Source organism: Hippocampus bargibanti, linkage group LG05 (genome assembly GCF_051943395.1).
Source record: "Hippocampus bargibanti isolate YZ-2025 linkage group LG05, ASM5194339v1, whole genome shotgun sequence".
Lineage (NCBI taxonomy): Eukaryota > Metazoa > Chordata > Actinopteri > Syngnathiformes > Syngnathidae > Hippocampus > Hippocampus bargibanti.
Window position 1 is genome coordinate 27,918,301 of NC_142738.1, and position 22,492 is coordinate 27,940,792.

Below are 22,492 nucleotides of genomic sequence, written 5' to 3' on the forward strand. Positions count from 1 at the left end.
AATAGGGCCGATACGACCAGTAAGACTTTAGTTCACTGACTAAAGCCTCTTGGATAGGAGGCGAAACGTCCAACACCTTCAAAAAAAAGTACAGATGACGGCTGAAGAAACTTTCTCATCGATCGACCACTCCTGTACGACTGAGAGCTGACACAGAAGCATGTGACAATGCCGTGTCCATATCATTCACGCATCCATCCATGAGGTGCTCCGATAGTTTTACATGAATGTGAGTCAATGAGGAAAAGTGTTCACCAGTCCAGCTGATCGTTAATGTTTTTTTCCCTTGGTCATTTTCGAAGGATTGTTAAAAGCCGACAAAAGCAAGGAAATGTCCGTGGATCGGTGCTTTACACAAAAGGCTAGGCAAAAATCACTTCTGTGAAAGAACATGAACTAAAGAGAGCAAAAAAGGGTGACGATGCAGTTAAAAGTAAAATCTTATGCATGTAATAGCGAGATGATAAAATCAATCTTGCGCAAGCTTTTTTTAATAGGTTAAACAAACAAATTAAAGCTCGAAAGCATGGTGTGGAAGGAAAGAAATACATACTTCTTCAATCAGCATCAAAAATACATTTAGGCACACACAAAGCCACCTCTGATTAATATTTACTGCTGATCTTTGTAATTGTTCAGACACTGAACGGGGAAAAGAAGGCCACTGGGTGTCACATCCTGATTGGCGTCAGTTGCGCGCCCCTCCACTCCCTGCTCCTCCGGGCTCACACACCTGATCCCAACCCACTGATTGTGTGTTCTAGCTATAAAAAGTCACCCGGTTAGGCTCGGTATTCGGAGGTGTATTTCCTCATTTCTCGCCCTTGTTGCCTCACAGTACGCAGGTTGGTCCCACTCGGCAGTTGTTGCCTTGCTTTTACGTTTCGGCACTTTACGTTTGTTCCCTGCGTGTCTCAGTAAAGCCTCTTTTGAACCCATTTCTGTCTCCATCGAGTATTTTGGATTCAGCGAGATCTGTTGCCACACCTCGTTCGGACGTGATCGTTGGTGTTCGACCAACAACCCTGCGCGTACGCCAGCAATGAGGCCAAGGTTGCGTTCATCACCAGCCTGCTCACGGATCAGGCGGCGCCCTGGGTGCTGGCGGTCCGGGAGTCCCAACCCGAACTCGGCGCGTCATACTTCGTGGCCGAGCTGTGCCAGGTGTTCCACTACCCGGTAGTAACCGGGTAGTGGAACGCTTCGTACTCAGTAGAGTACGAAGCGGAGGGGCTACTCTTGGACTGCACGCAAGGTACGCGTTCAGCCGCCGAATATGCCATCACCTTCCACATCCTGGCCGTCCATAGTGGCTACAATGATCGGGAGCTGAAAGGAGTGTTCCGCCGCGAACTCACCGCCGCTCTCAAGGACGAGTTGGCGACCCGCGACACTCTCAACGAACTGATATCGACACTCGTCTCCGGGAGAGGAAGCGTGAGCAAAGCGGCCAGCAGGCAGGCGAACCCGGGATCCGGCGGCGTCCGTCCAGCAGCTGCGAGCGGGCCAACAAGTCAGGAGGGGAGCCATGAGCCGATGCAGGTGTGTGGCGGGAGCGTTCGCGGTAACCCCGGAGGACATCGTACTCAAGGCCCCTCCGCCGAAGACCCCCGGCGCCGGCAAATCCCGTCCCAAACAGTGACAGCGGTCCTCGTCGGGGTCATCGAGGGCGGCGCCCGTGACGCGGTTGGAGTTGGACAGCGAGTTGATTGGCCCGTCCAATTCCCTGGCGGTACGGGCATTAGTGGATTCGGGGGCTGATGGCTGCTTTATCGACCCCCAACTGGCATCGTCGTTGGGCTGCAGCATTGAGAAGCTAACGGTCTCCAAGGAGATTCTGGACCTGGACGGCTGACTATTAGCCAGGGTTACCCGCATCACCGCACCTCTAAAACTCCGGCTGTCAGGCAACCACGCCGAGCATCGCTGTTTCCTTCTTATGTCCTCCCGCAAAGTACCACTTGTGCTGGGCCTCCCCTGGCTCAGCACCCATGACCTTTCCATATCCTGGGAGGGCCCCACCATACAGGGCTGGAGCCCCCACTGTTACGCTAACTGTCTGCGGTCGGCCACGGCAGGGCACAACATCTCCCGTGGCGGCTCGCCAAAGGAGATTTGTCTCGAGGGCGTGCCGCCATGCTACCACGATCTGCGGGAGGCGTTCAGCAAAGACAGCGCGCAATCCATGCAACCTCACCGACCATATGACTGCGCCATAGACTTACAGCCCGGGGCTCCACTACAGGACTCTCAACTTCATCACATCTCTCACCCGGAACAAGAGGCCCTGCGCACATACATTGATACCTCCCTCGCGGCAGGATACATTGACACCTCCCTCGCGTTCTCCGATCGGCGCAGGGTTCTTTTTTATCTGGACGACATTCTCATTTTCTCCAAATCCGCAGAACAACATCGGCAGCATGTCCGACGGGTCCTGGCACGGCTCCTGCAAAACCGGATCTACGTGAAGGCGCCCCTCCCCTCCCTGCTCCTCCGGGCTCACACACCTGATCCCAATCCACCTTCTGGCTATAAAAGTCACACGGTTAGGCTCGGTATTCGCCTGTGTATTTCCTCATTCCTCGTGGTTGTCGCCTCACAGTACGCAGGTTGGTCCCACTCGGCAGTTGTTGCCTTGCTTTTCCGTTTAGTCACTTTATGTTTGTTCTCCGCGTGTCTCAGTAAAGCCTCCTTTGAATACATTCCTGTCTCCATTTTTGTCCGACTAGATTTGTTGCCACACCTCGTTCGGGCGTGACACTGGGCACCTGCAGCAATACCATATTTGTTTAATATTTACTTAGCATTTCATTTGCAACAGCAGCAGTCACCGAGTAAGCAGTGCACCAAAGTTTTGTGTCCGATCCTTTCTTTTGTCACATAAAATATCCCACAATTACAAGAATGATAATCAATAACAATGTGAATTCAGTTACGCATGCTAAAGAAATAGAAATGTGAACCCAAAATGACTTTATGTAGTACGGTATGTATCCCGGAGCATCACAAACGCAGGTGTAAGTGGCCTTCTCTCATACTTCATTGAGGAGTGTGTCACTTTTTTACATACAGTAAAGTCTCGTAATATCGATATCGGTTATATCGATAGTACTGCTTATTACGATACTATTTCTATGGACGCAAGGAGAAAATTACATGCGCGCAGGGTCGGATATATCGATAGTCCCCGTTATATCGATATTTTTTCGGACTCCCGAGAATATCGATATAACGAGACTTTACTGTATTTCTTTATTTTAATGGAAAATTGATTCCTCAACAAAATCAATCAACAAATGTTTATCGAGCAGCATGTTAGATTGTGTTACGTCATGCAGAAAGTACCAGTACCTCTCTCCCTAGGTCTGATTCACTTTCATCTGGTGGGGTTTCTACAGGCTACCACCCACACAAATACAAACATGCAAGCATAAAGAACAAATTCAGTTAGTCTGTTAAAAAGAATCATATTCATAAGATCACTAACAATGCTTTGTATTGATTAGCCTAAACTCATTAGTTTTAAGATTACGAGCAGAATGGCAGTGAAAAAGGAGCAGTAATACAGTATATTGTGAGAACCTTTTGTAAAAATCTGCTGTGCAATTCCTCAAGACTGCTTGACTGCAACCTATGTTGATGCCTGAAGAAAAAGAGAAGTACCATTGTTTTGACATCAATCATGACATCTACCGTTTTTTTCTGCACTATAAGGCATTTTGGAACGAAAAGTGCAGAGAATAGAAGTTACAATAGTGGTGGTGGTTGCATTATGCATGTCCTAGCTGAAGCTATGAGAAAACGACTGCAATATAATACAATACAGGTTTATTTATATAGAGCACTCACCACTGTCACAGAAGCAACAACGAGAACTTGTCACAAACATGGACATATTAATAAAATGGCATTATAAAACAGTAAATGTTATGATTCAACAAAAAGGCACACAAACCTCGTGGCTCACATCCACAAAGGGCTATTATATATATTTGGAAGTCTTGCTTCGTTTAGTCCTGGGATTCTAAAGTCAGTCCTCAAAGACCGCTGCTTGGCCTGTTTTCCAGGTATCCCAGGAACAATGCACTTGATAAAAATCATCAGGACAATTTTTGGTGCTGCTTCAGATCTGGCTGATGAGCTAATCACCAGAATCAGGTGTATTACAGCTGGGAGAGAGGAAAAACAGGCAGGGCCGTGGGCCTCCAGGTCAAAGCTTGAGGCTTTTACAATAAAGTTGACATGAACATGAATAGACTGCCTACACCGGGTTCGACCTTTTGGAATACAGGGTGCACGATTAACTTTTGTGAAAATGTAATGCTCTTATGTGCGCCTTATGGTGCGGAAAATACGGTACTCATCTCAAACATTTCCTTTTTTATACATGCTATTGAATCAATGAAGGTCATAAAGTGAATTTTCACCATAATCCATTCAAGCTTGTATCACCAGTAGAAAGTGAAATGTCCATCGGTGTCTGAAAACTAAAAGATATGCCATAAAACATTTGGGTAAACATGTTGATCCACGTTACTTTAAAGGTTGTGCAACATCTTAATGGATGCCTTGTGTTAATACTATACCACAAGTCCAGTTCTCGCTGGTAAGGTGATGATGATAACATAAGTGATGAAGACACTGATGACATCTACAAAAACACAAAATCATTTGTTATGATTCAGAAAATGTCGATCCGATTTGTATACCAGGTTTTTCTTCAGGCTGACAATAGGGACTCAAGTCTTCCCCAATGCAATACAGGTGAAAGTTGGCCGGCACCGTGCACCGGTTGTCAGTCAATTAAGAGCTTTTGTAAAAAGTGCATTCTAGTAGGAACTTATTCCACATCAGCTGCGCTACAGTCAGCTATGTGAACCATTACACTATAGCAAGCACACCCTCTCAAATAAGATCCTCCTTCTTTTCCTTTTGGCTTTTCCCCTCAGGGGTCGCCACAGCGAATCAATGTCCTCCATCTATCCCGGTTTTGTGCATCCTCTTCTCTCACACCAGCTACCTTCATATCCTCTTTGACCACATCCATAAACCTCCTCTTCGGTCTTCCTCTCGGTCTCCTGCCTGGCAGTTCAAGGCTCAGCATCCTTCTCCCGATATAGTCACTCTCTCTCCTCTGGACATGTCCAAACCATCTCAGTTTTGCCTCTCTGACTTTCTCTCCAACGCCTCTAATATGAGTTGTCCCTCTAATGTACTCATTCCTGATCCTATCCAACCTGGTCACTCCCAAAGAGAACCTCAACATCTTCAGCTCTGCTACCTCCAGCTCTGCTTCCTGTCTTTTCTTCAGTGGCACTGTCTCCAGTACAAACATCATGGCTGGTCTGACCACGGTTTTATACACTTTTCCTTTCATCCTAGCTGAAACCCTTCTATCACACCTGACATTTTTCTCCAGCCGCTCCAGCCTCTTTTCCCTGTAGCATCACTCTTGCACTTGGATCCCTCTCATTCACACACATATATTCCGTCTTGCTGCGAGTGATCTTCATTCCTCTCCTTTCCAGGGCATATCTCCACATCTCTAGTTTCTCCGCCACCTGTTCCCTGTTCTCGCTACAGATCACAATGTCATCTGCAAACATCATGGTCCAAGGAGATTCTTGTCTCACATCGTCTGTCAGCCTGTCCATCACCATAGCAAACAAGAAGGGGCTCAGAGCTGACCCCTGGTGGAGTCCCACCTCCACCTTGAATTCCTCAGTCATACAGACAGCGCACCTCACAACTGTCTTACAGTCATGATACATGTCTTGCACCGCTCTGACATACTTTTCCGTCACTCCAGACTTCCTCATGCAATGCCACAGCTCTTCTCTGGGCACCCTGTCGTACGCTTTCTCCAGATCTAGAAAGACACAATGCAATTCCTTCTGACCTTCTCTGTACTTCTCTATCAGCATTCTTAAAGCAAACACTGCATCTGTCGTACTCTTTTTTGGCATGAAGCCATACTGACCCTCTCAAATAAGATGGTCCTCCTAAAAAATAGCGCTGTTCTATTGAAATGTAAAAAAAAATACATAAATAAACCAATGTGATGAAATACAAAGCAACACAATCTTTTAAAATATATTTTATAATGGGCATTGTGTGATCTTACCTCTGACCTATAGATATCACAGGGGGCTTTTTGTGTCATGGCTCTGACTTTCACACTGCCACTAAGCTCCTCCTCACTACTTCCTAGATATAAGAAAATGGAATAGATAGAAGAAAAGAGAGGAGAAAACAAGCATGTTTAGATGTCTGTGTAAGCTCTCAGTCGTACAGGAGTGGTCCATCGATGAGAAGGTTTCTTCAGCCGTCATCTGTACAAATTTGAAGGTTTCGGACGTTTCGCCTCCTATCCAAGAGGCTTCGTCAGCGAACTAAAGTCTGACTGGTCGTATCGGCCCTATTTATATATCCCTAATGTCCAGACATGACGGCGCCGGACACAGCTATGATAGGTCCCTACTCTCAGGTTGCGGGGAGCAGAGGACCACTCCCTGTGGCCCCCCTGATTGTTCCTACATTCCTGACTAATGACTGGCCTATTTGCCCCACTCCCACCGGTATCACCTCATCAGCATTACGGATGTTGCCTAACCTGTTTTGCCTAAGCAGGCTATTGTATGAACGATCCAAATTGAACCTCACCCCACCAGACCGGTTTAATGAAGGATTTTGTTGTTTTATAAGAATCGCTTCTTTTACCCCCCTTTCAAATCTATGTTCTTTCGCTAAGATTTTAACCTCATTGTCGTCAAATGAGTGGTTGCTAGCTTTTAGGTGCAAATGTACTGCCAATTGAGGCCCACTTGTATTATCCCTGCGATGTTGATAAAGTATTTTTTTGAGAATTTGTTGAGTCTCCCCAATGTACTGCTCTTTACAATTTGAGACAAATTTGAGACAAATCTGAGAGTAGGGACCAATCATAGCTGTGTCCGGCGCCGCCATGTCTGGACATTAGGGATATATAAATAGGGCCGATACGACCAGTTAGACTTTAGTTCGCTGACAAAGCCTCTTGGATAGGAGGTGAAACGTCCGAAATCTAAAAATTTGTACAGATGACGGCTGAAGAAACCTTCTCATCGAAAGCATGTAAGATATATCTGTTTTACTGAAGAAAACAAAATGATTTCAGAAATTCAGGGATCATATTCTTACCTTGTGTGAGTGCCATGAGCTCATTAATTTCACGGTACTGGCCAAGTAGACTTGTCAGCTTCTCGATACGGCGCATCTTATTCATGCAAAACAGTTTAAATTTTGAGTTCTGTCATTCATCTCTAAAACCCCCCAAATATATTTGATTACCTTTTCATCATTTGAAGCTAAAAGAGACTCCATCCCCACCTTCAGACGCTGGTATTCTTGGTCTGAAAACATGCCGTGCAACTTAATTTCATACATCCAAGCTAACGTCAACTTAATTTGATGAGTCGATTCACCGACCGATGCTTGTAAAAGATATGACAACCATGCTAATATGATGCAACAAACAAAACACATGCTGACATGATGCGGCGCTATCTGTCATCTGAAACACAAATGAACTGTGCAATTTCTACAATGATGAGGGTGCCGTTCACTTCACAAAAAGTACACTGCGTTATAATATATGCAGGCTACAGAGGATGAAAATGTAAATAAGCCTTTAATACTTCAGTTGACTACTAATTCAGAAGAGTGACGTGGAAGTTCATACTGATGAGCCACTATATCAGGGACGGGCAATTTCAATGCCGGGTGGCTCCACAATTTTTCATCAGTGCTACTGGGTGGCCACCACCAACGTTCCAACCAGATGAGAAAATGGCATTGAAAATATGGGGAAAATATGTACACACTTTCAAAACATTCTGATTGAAGTACAGGCGCTCCCCACTTTACAAACGAGATATGTTCGAGATATGCTATATTTTGTATGGAATGTATGTTTAAGTCAAACACTGAACGGCGAAGTATAAAACAGACACTCTAACAGTCGTAAAATAAATTTGCACCTACTGTAGTATGACGACATATATCCTTGGGTCTTCAGTAAGCCATTACTGAAGCTGCTAGCACGTAATTACCGAATTATTTTTTGTTATGCATCGCCATTCGCCTACTCCTGGAGCCTCAACTGGGAAGAGGGATTTTGTCATCGCCCACATACTCTACAAAGCCAATCGTAAGCGAGCTCGGCGCCTCCTCCTCAGAGTGTCAACTAGGAAGAGATTATTTCCTCCCCGCCCACATACTCTACCCAGCCAATCGTAAGCGAGCTTGGTGGATTGGGGCCTGAACTCGTTGGCAACACTTCAGCATAGCTGATTGGTCAGCCTTGGTGTCCGTTGCGTAAAAATCCAGACCTTGATACCTCTCATACGGTGTCAAGCTCCGGTCCTCGAGGGTCACCGTCCTGCATGTTTTCCTGTTGCATCACACCTGATTCAAATGATCAGATCATCACAAGCTCTGTGGAAGTCTGACATTGAACCTGTTCCTTTGAATCCGGTGCATTGCAACAGGGAGACTTGGAAAACGTGTGAGACGGTCGCCCTCGAGGACCGGAGTTTGACACCTGTGATTGTGTCTGTGTGCGTGCCTGTACATGAACCATAGTACGCAGCCAAACGCAAGCGAGCTTAGTCCTAAGTTTTACACTGCGTATTATGCCTAAATTGCATATAAATATTAGGCTTACTTATGGTAGAATAGAGCAATATCGGATGCTGTCTGAGTGCAGCCAAGCCATGTCATGTCTGAAATGTAATGGTGAATGGTAACATTACAATTTAAAACAACAGCTGGCATCTGCGGATGTATATACAGTAAAGTCTCGTTATATCGATATCGGATATATCGATAGTCCCGGTTATATCGATACTATTTCTATGCACGCACGGAGAAAAATTACATGCAAACAGGGTCGGATATATCGATAGTCCCGGTTATATCGATATTTTTTCGGACTCCCTTGAATATCGATATAGCGAGACTTTACTGTATTTTTATTACATTTTTTTATATTTTCACCCACAGGATTTAACCACCACGTTACCCATTTTCAGTGGAGATATATCTACATACAGGGGATGAAAGTCTTTTTTTGTCTTCCCTGAGAGGGCCGGTATGACAGTGGAAGCGAATAAATGTTTAATTGTCTTATCATATTACTACCCGGACTTGGAGAGGTGGTGGTGGTGTTCCTGACTGGGGTATTCAATAAGATCTTAGATGGCAAACAGATGACTGAAGAATGGAGACGAAGTGTACTCGCGCCCATTTTTAAGAACAAGGAAGATGTGCAGAGTTGTAGTAACTACAGAGGAATAAAGTTGATGAGCCCTGAAAATAGAGGAAAGAGTAATTGAAGCTAGACTAAGAGCAGCAGTATGGCTTCATGCCAAAAAAAGAGTACGACAGATGCAGTGTTTGCTATCAGAATGCTGATAGATAAGTACAGAGAGGCCAGAAGGAATTGCATTGAAAGGAGTCCAAGATGGCGCCAGAGTAGGCAGCCGTCAGCAAGTGCTTTGACGAGCCTTGCTTTTTTTGTTGTTTTTGTCTTGTTTTTCTGTTTTCTTTTGTCACTTTGTGTTGTTGTGCGTCGTGTGGAACGGATACGGATTGTTTTTCAGCATTTTTGGCCACGACATTCATCAAGGAGGAGACTGTGCTGAGCGGTTGCGCCTTTTCGGCAGCATGAATATGCCAGTACTGTTTTTGAATGGGAGGAATGTCGGTGCCATTCGACTGTCACCGCTGGACACCAAAGGGCCCATTGTGGTTTTTGGCGCCTGTAATGGGCAGCATCTTCACAGCCCCGCTTTGTTCAGTGGAAGGTCGGTGCTGTTGGACAGTCTGCGGCTGGATGGATAAATGGCTTGAGGAGCCCGTGATAAGAAGGAAGGAGCGTCAGCGCAGGGCGCCGATGCGTATGTGGAACTGTCGCGGGATGGAACTGAAGCAGATTTATGTGGGACAGGAGATATGAGACAATCTCTTTTCGTCAATGGATGCTACAGCTGCGTGTTTGCTTTCAACATTTAGCTTGTAGTCGACGTGCACATTCCACCATGATGTCCCTGATCCACTGGTGAAGAGACGCTTTGATCCTCTCCTCTTTCATCTGGAACTGCTTTATGTAACAAAGAGGGTACGGAAAGTGCTTAAGAATGAATGTCTCTCTGTGTCTTTGTGTTGTCATGTTATTTGTTACTTAGTTTTTTTTGTTCTTTTGACTTCAAGACGGCGCCGCGAGAGTGGCTGCCTTTCCAGCAGCTCCTGTGTTTTGCTTTTCTACTTTCATTTCTTTCATAACTTTGCTGCTGTGAAATGTAAATTTCTCCACTGTGAGACTAATAAAGGCAAATCCAATCCAATCCATTGTGTCTTTGTAGAGCTGGAGAAAGTGTATGACAGGGTGCCCAGAGAAGAGATGTGGTATTGCATGAGGAAGTCTGGAGTGACAGAAAAGTATGTCAGAGGGGTGCAAGACATGTATTATGACTGTAAAACAGTTGTGAGGTGTGCTTTCGGTGTGACGGAGGAATTGAAGATGGAGGTGGGACTCCACTAGGGGTCAGCTCTGAGCCCCTTCTTATTCGCTATGGTGATGGACAGGCTGACAGACGATGTTAGACAAGAATCTCCTTGGACGATGATGTTTGCAGATGACATTGTGATCTGTAGCGAGGTGGGGAATAAACTAGAGATGTGGAGGTATGCCTGGAAAGGAGAGAAATGAAGATCAGCCGCAGCAAGACGGAATATATGTGTGTGAATGAGAGGGATCCAAGTGCAAGAGTGGTGCTACAGAGAGAAGAGATAAAGAAGGTGGAGGATTTTAAGTACTTGGGGTCAAGTGTCCAGAGCAATGGAGAGTGTGGAAAAGAGGTGAAGAAGCGTGTCCAGGCAGGCTGGAGCGGCTGGAGAAAAAATGTCAGGTGTGATGGGTGATAGAAGGGTTTCAGCTAGGATGAGACGAAAGCAATGTTCCCTCGAATTTTTCATTTGTCTGAGCAGACACACAAGCTCCCTGAGCACACTGAGGACCACTGTGAGCAACATCAGACGTGTACGCTGTGGCCACACAACAGTATCACGCCAGTATCACGGTGCGTATGGGCAGGGCACATTCACGCCGTTCTGCTCCGATTGGCTGCGTAGCATACGTGAACTGTACGGCATTATTGGCTGTACGCCTGTCACTCATTGAGTTACATTGCAAAATGTGCACTGCGTAGATGTTCTTGTGCGATGCGTATGTGCAAGCAGTGCGCGATTGCGCACGCACGCAGCTTAGAGGGAACATTGGACGAAAGGTGTAAAACCGGTGGTGAGACCAGTCATGATGTTTGGACTGGAGACAGTGCCACTGAAGAAAAGACAGGAAGCAGAGCTGGAGGTAGCAGAGCTGAAGATGTTGAGGTTTTCTTTGGGAGTGACCGGAAGTTAGATAGGATCAGGAATGAGTACATTAGAGCAGTGTTTTTCAACCTTTTTTGATCCAGGGCACTCTTTTTTACATTGCAATTCTTTGCGGCACACTATGAACCATCTCGCATGAAAGAGGCAATCAGTGACGTGTTGCCACACGGACAAATATTAAATTACCCTCCCAGTCTTTACAGCACGGACACAGGACAATGACATAATATTGGCAGAAAATGATTAATAAATGTTTGTAAAATTTTACATTTGAAAAAGGGGCATTGAATAGTTTCTCACAGCACACCTGACGATCTCTCACGGCACACAGTGGTTGAAAACCACTGCATTAGAGGGACAACTCATATAAGAGGCTTTGGAGAGAAAGTCAGAGAGGCCAGACTGAGATGGTTTGGACATGTCCAGAGGAGAGAGTGTGACTATATCGGAAGAAGGATTATGAGCCAGGAAGAAGACCAGGAGGAAGACCGAAGAGGAGGTTTATGGATGTTGTCAATGAGGACATGAAGATAACTGGTGTGAGAGAAGAGGATGGACAAAACCGGGTTAGATGGAGGACATTGATTCGCTGTGGCGACCCGTGAAGGGAAAAGCCGAAAGGACAACAAGATCATATTATTACGCGGTACTATGTATTTATTATATGTACTAATTACTGTTCAAGTGAGTGTAAAGAGAGTTATTGCAAAATATCGATGAAAAAGTTTCTTCAGCCGTCATCTGTAATTCTATGAAGGTGTCGTACGTTTCACTTCTCATCCAAGAGGCTTTAATGGATGCTACAGCTTTGTTTGCTTTCAACATTTAGCTTGTAGTAGACGTGCACATTCCACCATGATGTCCCTGATCCACTGGTGAAAAAGATGATTTGATCCTCTCCTCTTTCATCTAGAACTGCTTCATGTGACAAAGAAGGTGCTTATGAACAAATGACTGTGTTTTTGTGTTGTCATATTATTTGTTATTTAGTTTTTTTGTTCTTTTAATTTCAAGATGGCGCCACAAGAGAGGCTTCCTTTCTAGCAGCTCTTGTTTTTTGTTTTTCTACTTTCATTACTTTCATCTTACTTTCATAACTTTGATGCTGTGAAATGTAAATTTCTCCTCTGCGAGACGAAAAAAGGCAAATCAAATCCAATCCAAAACCCTTCACCAAATTGCCATGGTGATGTGAGGTTTAATTTGGATAGTGCTTACAACAGAGAGTTCATTACCATGTAGGCTTAATCATGCTGATGAGGTGATACCAGAGCGAATGGGGCAATCGGAGCGAACCAGACTCTGACATCGGTCGTATAGGGACCGAACGACCCGTATCAGGCACACCTGTACCCCATACTCCCGAAGCACCCTCCACAGAACTCTACGAGGGACACGGTCAAACACGTTCTCCAAGTCCATAAAGCACATGTAGACTGGTTGGACGAATTCCCATGCACCCTCGAGGAACCTGCTAAGGGGGTAGAGCTGGTCCACTGTTCCGCGGCTGGGACGAAAACCACACTGTTCCTCCTCAATCTGAGGCTCGACTTTGTGATGGACCCGCCCCTCTAGAACCCCTGAATAGACTTTTCCAGGGAGGCTGAGGAGTGTGATCCCTCTGTAGTTGGAACACAACCTCCGGTACCCCTTTTTAAAAAGGGGGACCACCACCCCGGTCTGCCAATCCAGAGGCACTCTCCCCGATGACCACGCAATGTTGCAGAGGCGTGTCAGCCAAGACAGACCCACAACATCCAGAGCCTTTAGAATGGATGTTGTTTAGAATGGATTCAATGGATGAATGGCGGATCTCATCCACCCCCGGGGCCTTGCCACCGAAGAGCTTCTTAACCACCTTGGTGACTTTAGCCACAGAGATCGGAGAGCCCACCTCGGAGTCCCCAGACACTTCTTTGTTGGTGGAGTTGAGGAGGTCTTCGAAGTACTCTGCCCACCAGTTCACGATGTCTCGAGTCGAGGTCAGCAGCGCCCCATCCTCACTGTACACAGTGTTAGTGGTGCACTGCTTTCCCCTCCTGAGACGCCGGATGGTGGACGAGAATTTCCCCGAAGCGGAAGCGGAATACATAGATCAGGTCCTAATATTTTTTTAATCTATAATCTATAAAAGACGAATTAATCAAAACTATGAGACAATGATCTCATTCCGATGCTATGACACAATTGGAAATTGCAACCATGACAACAGGCCCACATTTGAACTCAGATTTCTCAGTGTTTTAAGATTGTGTTTAATCCTTTTTGCAATGAAATGAGCTACATGTCTCAAGAAGAATTTGTTGAAATTGTCAGGGTTATGATTACCTGACGAGGCGTATCGCTAACCAAAAAAATTACTGAGGCCTAACCTCAAGCCAACTGTACTTGTACTATTCCGATATCATAATGTGACTTCATTTGATGATTACATGTTACAGGTTACAGGACAATGAGTTATACTGAAATCGACACTCAAATGGTGTGAAATAGTCACAGTGAAACAATGGCACACTAACATTCAGAACCAACAATGCGGTCAACCGAAATATTGATGGTTTAACAGGCAGATGATCTGAATGGCAACTACATAAATCAATGACCCAAGGACTCCTGTGCCTTACATTTGTTGATCAGATGTTTGATATACACTTCCTCTACACCGGAGGGCAGCATAGAGTCAAGAACAAGTCAAATAGACAGCAAAGGGAGGGATTCATTATGATGCTTTTCAGTTAGTTGAAGCGCAACTAATTCTAGTTGACAGATGTGTTTACATTTTTACAACATAGTCCTTGTACTGTAGATGCAATATGACAGTCAGGCTGACATCAGCATGTACCTCTCTCTGTGTTGTCACTGGCTGTGCTGACTCTGGCCAGGAGTTGGGTCTGCAGGCTTTCAATCTCAGCGTCTTTGGAGGAAAGGAGCTGCTGTAGGTCTGAGATTTCAGCCTGTGGAAGCGGATCAGAAGACTAAATTCATCCTGTCAGGCTTCCGTGGCTGACAAGAAAATTGTTAGTATGCTTGAGTAATAGGAAGAAAATACCCCAACAGTCAGTAAAATAACTTATTAGCTTGATACCCTCCCTCTCCCAAAAAACAAAGAAAAAAGGATGTGCTGCAATCTGCTGCAGAGCATTGGGCCTCCAAATAGCACAATGATCAATTGATGATTTTGTGAGCATAAATGTTTATGCTCAATCGATGAGAAGGTTTCTTCAGCTGTCATACAGATGACGGCTGAAGAAACCTTCTCATCGATGGACCACTCCTGTACGACTGAGAGCTTACACAGACGTTTATGCTAAATGTTTATTACGTTATTTAATTGATGAGGTGCCGCCACTGCCGCATGTAATGCTTGCCGCAGATTTATGAAATGGTTCTACTTCAATACAATTCCTCTAGCTGAAACCTGTGAGTGTTTTCTGAGGACAAGATGGGCCAGGGTAAGCCATTCAGTTACTTGCGTGTTCAGGTAGGTTGGGTGCACGTTTAAACATCCATCCATCCATTTTCCGTCCCGCTTATTCCTCATTAGGGTCGAGGGGGGTGCTGGAGCCTATTCCAGCCGTCTTTGGGCACTAGGCAAGGGACACCCTGATTGGTTGCCAGCCAATCGCAGGGCACACAAAGACATACAACAGTCACTCTCACACTCACGCCTAAGGACAATTTGGAGTGTTCAATCTGCCCGCCATGCATTTTTTTTTGAATGTGGGAGGAAACCGGAGGACCTGGATGAAACCCACGCGGGCCCGGGGAGAACATGTGTTTGCATGTTCTCCCCGAGCCCGCGTGGGTTTTATCCAGGTCCTCCACACAAGGAGACCGGAGCGTGCTAACCACTTGACTACCGGGTTGCCACGTTTAAAAATTGAAGGAGGCACTCCTGACCCATTTATAAATGGTGATTCTAGTACATGCAAAGTTTCTTGAGTTTTCTTGCATGTTAAGCCCCTGTTGGGTTCTAATTCCTGTTTCTCTCCTGCTTCCGAGTTCAACAGAGTTTTATGATGAAACACCAGCAGGGACGATAGATGGTGAACAGAAAAAAACTCTTCATTCTCGTATAACAAAAGGAGAACATCTCTCGTCGAAAGCGGGAAGCCAAGAGCACAAAGCCCGCCTCCTCCAACTGGTTTAAAACTCACACAGCAGCGAAGTGTTGGGAGAGCTTTACACTGAAAGTTGATACTTGTTACACTCTGCATACGCAACTAGTGAACTAATGAGGTACATACATATATATTGGTTAAACTAATCATTAAATAACATAAAATGTACTAAGTATGAAATAACATGTTTACGAATGTGCATAAAAACACTTTATCAACCCTCAAAACAAAGGTTTTCTTGGCGAACTGGTTTTCCGCAGCGAATGTTCCGCGAAAGCTCACAAACTTCATGTTTTAACACTCTCATGATCAAATATGAGGTAGAGCTGGTTAAATGAGTGGGAGAAAACCATCAACGAATAAAACATTTATTTAGAGAGTAGGTTGTGCTACAATGACAAATACGCTTGGAGGTGTCTTCAAACTTGACGATCATCAAATGCCTGAAATTTGGGAGAGTTTAGGATCGTATGGGTGAAGTTACACAAGCGTAAAATGGTCAGGCATTAAGCAACACTAAAGCTTTGTTAATTCCCATAGGCCTGGGGTGTCCAAAGTCAGCCCTCAAAGGCCGCTGTCCTGCCTGTTTTCCAGCTCTCCCAGGAGCAACGCACCTGATTCAAACCATCGGGACCGTTTTGATGCTGCTTCAGAGCTGGCTGATGATCATCTGAATCAGGTGTGTTGCTGCCGGGTCAGATGGCAGATGGCCCTCTAGGCCTGGAGCTGGACGTCTGCCAAAGACAGACGGCCATAAGCATCCTTTGGCTCACATGCCACACACCCTGCAACTGTGAAGGCTAAATTAGCATTTGGCCGCGAACTTTGGCTCTATCATTACGGGGGTGATAATGACTTTTCCTTGAAGGAGCTCACGTTGAATGTCGAAAAACTATTGTGTTTTATATTTTTGCAGGTTGAGAGGAGCATGAATAGAGCTGCGCAAGGTGAACACCAGCAGAAAAGGTTGAAGAAGGAATTCTACCAGGACTTTATGGCCTTTGGGACCCAACAGAAGAGGCAGCAGTCAGGTATCGACCGGCCAAGCGGAATGCGGCTTCGGTGGTCGCTGATGCAAAAATTTGGGTGTGGGAATAGTTCGATGAGGGAAGGGAAGCTGACTTCTAGACGGCTTTGTGGAAATTCTGATCCACCATCCGCCGTCTCAAGAGGGGGAAAGAGTGGACCACTAAAAAAGTGTACATTGAGGATGGGGTGCTGCTGATCTAGACTCGGATCATTGTGTTCTGTTGGGCAGAATACTTTGAAGATCTTCTGAAGTCCACCAGCAGAGTCTCAGGACTATCAGGCGGCCTCTCCAATCTCTTTGGCTGAAGTCACTGATGTGGTTGAAAAGCTCCTCGGTGGCAAGGCCTCAGGGGTGGTTGAGATCTGCCTGGAGTTCCTAAGGCTGTAGATGCTTTGGGGCTGTCTTGATTGACATGCCTCTGCAGCATCACATGGTCTCTGGATTGCCAAACTGGGCCAGCTGGTCTCTTTTTTTATAAGTGGGGACCGAAGGTTGTGTTCCAATAACGGAGGGATCACAGTGGGCCAGCATTATACATTTAGCAGGATCTCAAGGTGTATCTACTCCGGTCAAGGATGACGCTTTGTACTGATGTCACAACATGTATTGTGAAACACTTAAACACCTTGAAAACGTGTGCACCTTATTAACCGAAAGTAGATAAACGTTGACGTAGACTTTAGACTGCCGTTCTCTATCTAGCAGTTGCACTGCTCCTGTCTCTCTCTCGCATTAGTCTCGTTCTGTCTGTCTCGCCTTGTTCTCGTTTATCAAAATATATGACACGGAAGCGGAAGTGATAATGACAAAACATTATAAATAAAGTTTCGAAGACGATTTTAAGAAAAACACACATAAAGTTTCGCATAGAACCATTAAACACTTTGACAAAACAACAAGTCCAAATAATTATATTTTTGTTGTCATGGCAACCAATGACAAGATACCCGCCAGTTACACTCCCACCAAATTACTGTTGAAATAACATTACTAAACAAAATGACCGATGCACTTCAAATAATCAACAGTTATTTCACCATAGTGATATATGGATCTTTAAATGATGGAAGGCTGGAGGTGCCCTTCATCATCTTCTCTATAAAAGCTGCCTTCCAGAGAAGATTTTTCCTCCGATGCCATGTACTTTTCCAGACAAGACAGTTTACCAGCAGGATTCGAGTATCGGCTCTGGCAGAGAGCCGATACTCGAAGCCTGTCCTCCACTCAACAGAGTTCAGAGGATCACCTGAGAATATGGCATGCTCTGGGTTTGGAAGATGACTCAGAATTAGTGATTCATGTAATGATTCAACCAATTTCTCAGTTAGCGGTTTATGGCATGGGTAATGGTGGTAGAAAGGCAATGTATCATTCTCTTTGGTGTGTATGGGGATGCTAGTTACATGCAGTTCCTTCATATCTTCTTCCTCAAACACACCTAAGTTTGCCATCACTACTTTCTCATGCTCGCGTAACTTTGCTTTCATTACTTCTTCCTCATAAACACATAACTTTGCCTTCATCACTTTGATGTCTCTCATATTTTCAAGTTTTTTCAACTGCTGAGGTTGCGCTTCAACCGCCTCTTCCATTTCAATCTTTTATGAAGCTTATTAGTTGAATAGTTGCGAAAGCAGAATGTAACAAGCACCAACTCTCAGTCTAATGTTCTTCCAAATACTTGTCCGTAGCTGATAGGACAACAGATCGCTGCTATGTGACTTCCAATACTTGTCCGTAGCTGATTGGACAACAGATCGCTTCTGTGTCGTTTTAAACTAGTTTAAGGAGGCCAGCTGTGTTCTTCTTGGCTTCCCGCTTCAGACGAGAGATGTTCTCCTTTTGTTTTACGAGAATAAAGTAGTTTATTCTCTTCACCATCTATCGTCCCCACTGGTATTTCATCATAAAACTTCGTTGAACTCCGAACCAGATGAGAAACAGGAATTAGAAACCAACATAAATTGGTGCCGACAACTCACTGTACACAGTGTTAGTGGTGCACTGCTTTCCCCTCCTGAGACGCCGGATGGTGGACGAGAATTTCCCCGAAGCGGAAGCGGAATACATAGATCAGGTCCTAATATTTTTTTAATCTATAATCTATAAAAGACGAATTAATCAAAACTATGAGACAATGATCTCATTCCGATGCTATGACACAATTGGAAATTGCAACCATGACAACAGGCCCACATTTGAACTCAGATTTCTCAGTGTTTTAAGATTGTGTTTAATCCTTTTTGCAATGAAATGAGCTACATGTCTCAAGAAGAATTTGTTGAAATTGTCAGGGTTATGATTACCTGACGAGGCGTATCGCTAACCAAAAAAATTACTGAGGCCTAACCTCAAGCCAACTGTACTTGTACTATTCCGATATCATAATGTGACTTCATTTGATGATTACATGTTACAGGTTACAGGACAATGAGTTATACTGAAATCGACACTCAAATGGTGTGAAATAGTCACAGTGAAACAATGGCACACTAACATTCAGAACCAACAATGCGGTCAACCGAAATATTGATGGTTTAACAGGCAGATGATCTGAATGGCAACTACATAAATCAATGACCCAAGGACTCCTGTGCCTTACATTTGTTGATCAGATGTTTGATATACACTTCCTCTACACCGGAGGGCAGCATAGAGTCAAGAACAAGTCAAATAGACAGCAAAGGGAGGGATTCATTATGATGCTTTTCAGTTAGTTGAAGCGCAACTAATTCTAGTTGACAGATGTGTTTACATTTTTACAACATAGTCCTTGTACTGTAGATGCAATATGACAGTCAGGCTGACATCAGCATGTACCTCTCTCTGTGTTGTCACTGGCTGTGCTGACTCTGGCCAGGAGTTGGGTCTGCAGGCTTTCAATCTCAGCGTCTTTGGAGGAAAGGAGCTGCTGTAGGTCTGAGATTTCAGCCTGTGGAAGCGGATCAGAAGACTAAATTCATCCTGTCAGGCTTCCGTGGCTGACAAGAAAATTGTTAGTATGCTTGAGTAATAGGAAGAAAATACCCCAACAGTCAGTAAAATAACTTATTAGCTTGATACCCTCCCTCTCCCAAAAAACAAAGAAAAAAGGATGTGCTGCAATCTGCTGCAGAGCATTGGGCCTCCAAATAGCACAATGATCAATTGATGATTTTGTGAGCATAAATGTTTATGCTCAATCGATGAGAAGGTTTCTTCAGCTGTCATACAGATGACGGCTGAAGAAACCTTCTCATCGATGGACCACTCCTGTACGACTGAGAGCTTACACAGACGTTTATGCTAAATGTTTATTACGTTATTTAATTGATGAGGTGCCGCCACTGCCGCATGTAATGCTTGCCGCAGATTTATGAAATGGTTCTACTTCAATACAATTCCTCTAGCTGAAACCTGTGAGTGTTTTCTGAGGACAAGATGGGCCAGGGTAAGCCATTCAGTTACTTGCGTGTTCAGGTAGGTTGGGTGCACGTTTAAACATCCATCCATCCATTTTCCGTCCCGCTTATTCCTCATTAGGGTCGAGGGGGGTGCTGGAGCCTATTCCAGCCGTCTTTGGGCACTAGGCAAGGGACACCCTGATTGGTTGCCAGCCAATCGCAGGGCACACAAAGACATACAACAGTCACTCTCACACTCACGCCTAAGGACAATTTGGAGTGTTCAATCTGCCCGCCATGCATTTTTTTTTGAATGTGGGAGGAAACCGGAGGACCTGGATGAAACCCACGCGGGCCCGGGGAGAACATGTGTTTGCATGTTCTCCCCGAGCCCGCGTGGGTTTTATCCAGGTCCTCCACACAAGGAGACCGGAGCGTGCTAACCACTTGACTACCGGGTTGCCACGTTTAAAAATTGAAGGAGGCACTCCTGACCCATTTATAAATGGTGATTCTAGTACATGCAAAGTTTCTTGAGTTTTCTTGCATGTTAAGCCCCTGTTGGGTTCTAATTCCTGTTTCTCTCCTGCTTCCGAGTTCAACAGAGTTTTATGATGAAACACCAGCAGGGACGATAGATGGTGAACAGAAAAAAACTCTTCATTCTCGTATAACAAAAGGAGAACATCTCTCGTCGAAAGCGGGAAGCCAAGAGCACAAAGCCCGCCTCCTCCAACTGGTTTAAAACTCACACAGCAGCGAAGTGTTGGGAGAGCTTTACACTGAAAGTTGATACTTGTTACACTCTGCATACGCAACTAGTGAACTAATGAGGTACATACATATATATTGGTTAAACTAATCATTAAATAACATAAAATGTACTAAGTATGAAATAACATGTTTACGAATGTGCATAAAAACACTTTATCAACCCTCAAAACAAAGGTTTTCTTGGCGAACTGGTTTTCCGCAGCGAATGTTCCGCGAAAGCTCACAAACTTCATGTTTTAACACTCTCATGATCAAATATGAGGTAGAGCTGGTTAAATGAGTGGGAGAAAACCATCAACGAATAAAACATTTATTTAGAGAGTAGGTTGTGCTACAATGACAAATACGCTTGGAGGTGTCTTCAAACTTGACGATCATCAAATGCCTGAAATTTGGGAGAGTTTAGGATCGTATGGGTGAAGTTACACAAGCGTAAAATGGTCAGGCATTAAGCAACACTAAAGCTTTGTTAATTCCCATAGGCCTGGGGTGTCCAAAGTCAGCCCTCAAAGGCCGCTGTCCTGCCTGTTTTCCAGCTCTCCCAGGAGCAACGCACCTGATTCAAACCATCGGGACCGTTTTGATGCTGCTTCAGAGCTGGCTGATGATCATCTGAATCAGGTGTGTTGCTGCCGGGTCAGATGGCAGATGGCCCTCTAGGCCTGGAGCTGGACGTCTGCCAAAGACAGACGGCCATAAGCATCCTTTGGCTCACATGCCACACACCCTGCAACTGTGAAGGCTAAATTAGCATTTGGCCGCGAACTTTGGCTCTATCATTACGGGGGTGATAATGACTTTTCCTTGAAGGAGCTCACGTTGAATGTCGAAAAACTATTGTGTTTTATATTTTTGCAGGTTGAGAGGAGCATGAATAGAGCTGCGCAAGGTGAACACCAGCAGAAAAGGTTGAAGAAGGAATTCTACCAGGACTTTATGGCCTTTGGGACCCAACAGAAGAGGCAGCAGTCAGGTATCGACCGGCCAAGCGGAATGCGGCTTCGGTGGTCGCTGATGCAAAAATTTGGGTGTGGGAATAGTTCGATGAGGGAAGGGAAGCTGACTTCTAGACGGCTTTGTGGAAATTCTGATCCACCATCCGCCGTCTCAAGAGGGGGAAAGAGTGGACCACTAAAAAAGTGTACATTGAGGATGGGGTGCTGCTGATCTAGACTCGGATCATTGTGTTCTGTTGGGCAGAATACTTTGAAGATCTTCTGAAGTCCACCAGCAGAGTCTCAGGACTATCAGGCGGCCTCTCCAATCTCTTTGGCTGAAGTCACTGATGTGGTTGAAAAGCTCCTCGGTGGCAAGGCCTCAGGGGTGGTTGAGATCTGCCTGGAGTTCCTAAGGCTGTAGATGCTTTGGGGCTGTCTTGATTGACATGCCTCTGCAGCATCACATGGTCTCTGGATTGCCAAACTGGGCCAGCTGGTCTCTTTTTTTATAAGTGGGGACCGAAGGTTGTGTTCCAATAACGGAGGGATCACAGTGGGCCAGCATTATACATTTAGCAGGATCTCAAGGTGTATCTACTCCGGTCAAGGATGACGCTTTGTACTGATGTCACAACATGTATTGTGAAACACTTAAACACCTTGAAAACGTGTGCACCTTATTAACCGAAAGTAGATAAACGTTGACGTAGACTTTAGACTGCCGTTCTCTATCTAGCAGTTGCACTGCTCCTGTCTCTCTCTCGCATTAGTCTCGTTCTGTCTGTCTCGCCTTGTTCTCGTTTATCAAAA

The 22,492-nt window shown here is 45.1% G+C and overlaps 1 protein-coding gene and 1 long non-coding RNA gene across 2 annotated transcripts in view; one reads left to right on the forward strand and one right to left on the reverse strand.

Annotated features, from left to right (window-relative positions):
• Positions 1–22,492, reverse strand: part of ppfibp2b (PPFIA binding protein 2b) — a 149,644-nt gene that overhangs the window by 29,151 nt on the left and 98,001 nt on the right. The window contains exons 9-17 of the mRNA XM_088997582.1: positions 19,408–19,519; positions 19,190–19,222; positions 7,333–7,394; positions 7,183–7,258; positions 6,128–6,210; positions 4,590–4,654; positions 4,431–4,490; positions 3,586–3,646; positions 3,355–3,402 (exon numbers count right to left, since the gene is read on the reverse strand). Coding sequence (XP_088853708.1) covers positions 3,355–3,402; positions 3,586–3,646; positions 4,431–4,490; positions 4,590–4,654; positions 6,128–6,210; positions 7,183–7,258; positions 7,333–7,394; positions 19,190–19,222; positions 19,408–19,519 — 600 coding nt within the window. The remainder of the gene's footprint in view (positions 1–3,354; positions 3,403–3,585; positions 3,647–4,430; positions 4,491–4,589; positions 4,655–6,127; positions 6,211–7,182; positions 7,259–7,332; positions 7,395–19,189; positions 19,223–19,407; positions 19,520–22,492) is intronic.
• LOC148898386 (uncharacterized) overlaps positions 21,231–22,492 on the forward strand; it is a 42,114-nt gene continuing 40,852 nt past the window's right edge. Inside the window, exons 1-2 of the long non-coding RNA XR_016115115.1 lie at positions 21,231–21,365; positions 21,603–21,717. This is a non-coding gene — a long non-coding RNA (uncharacterized LOC148898386). The remainder of the gene's footprint in view (positions 21,366–21,602; positions 21,718–22,492) is intronic.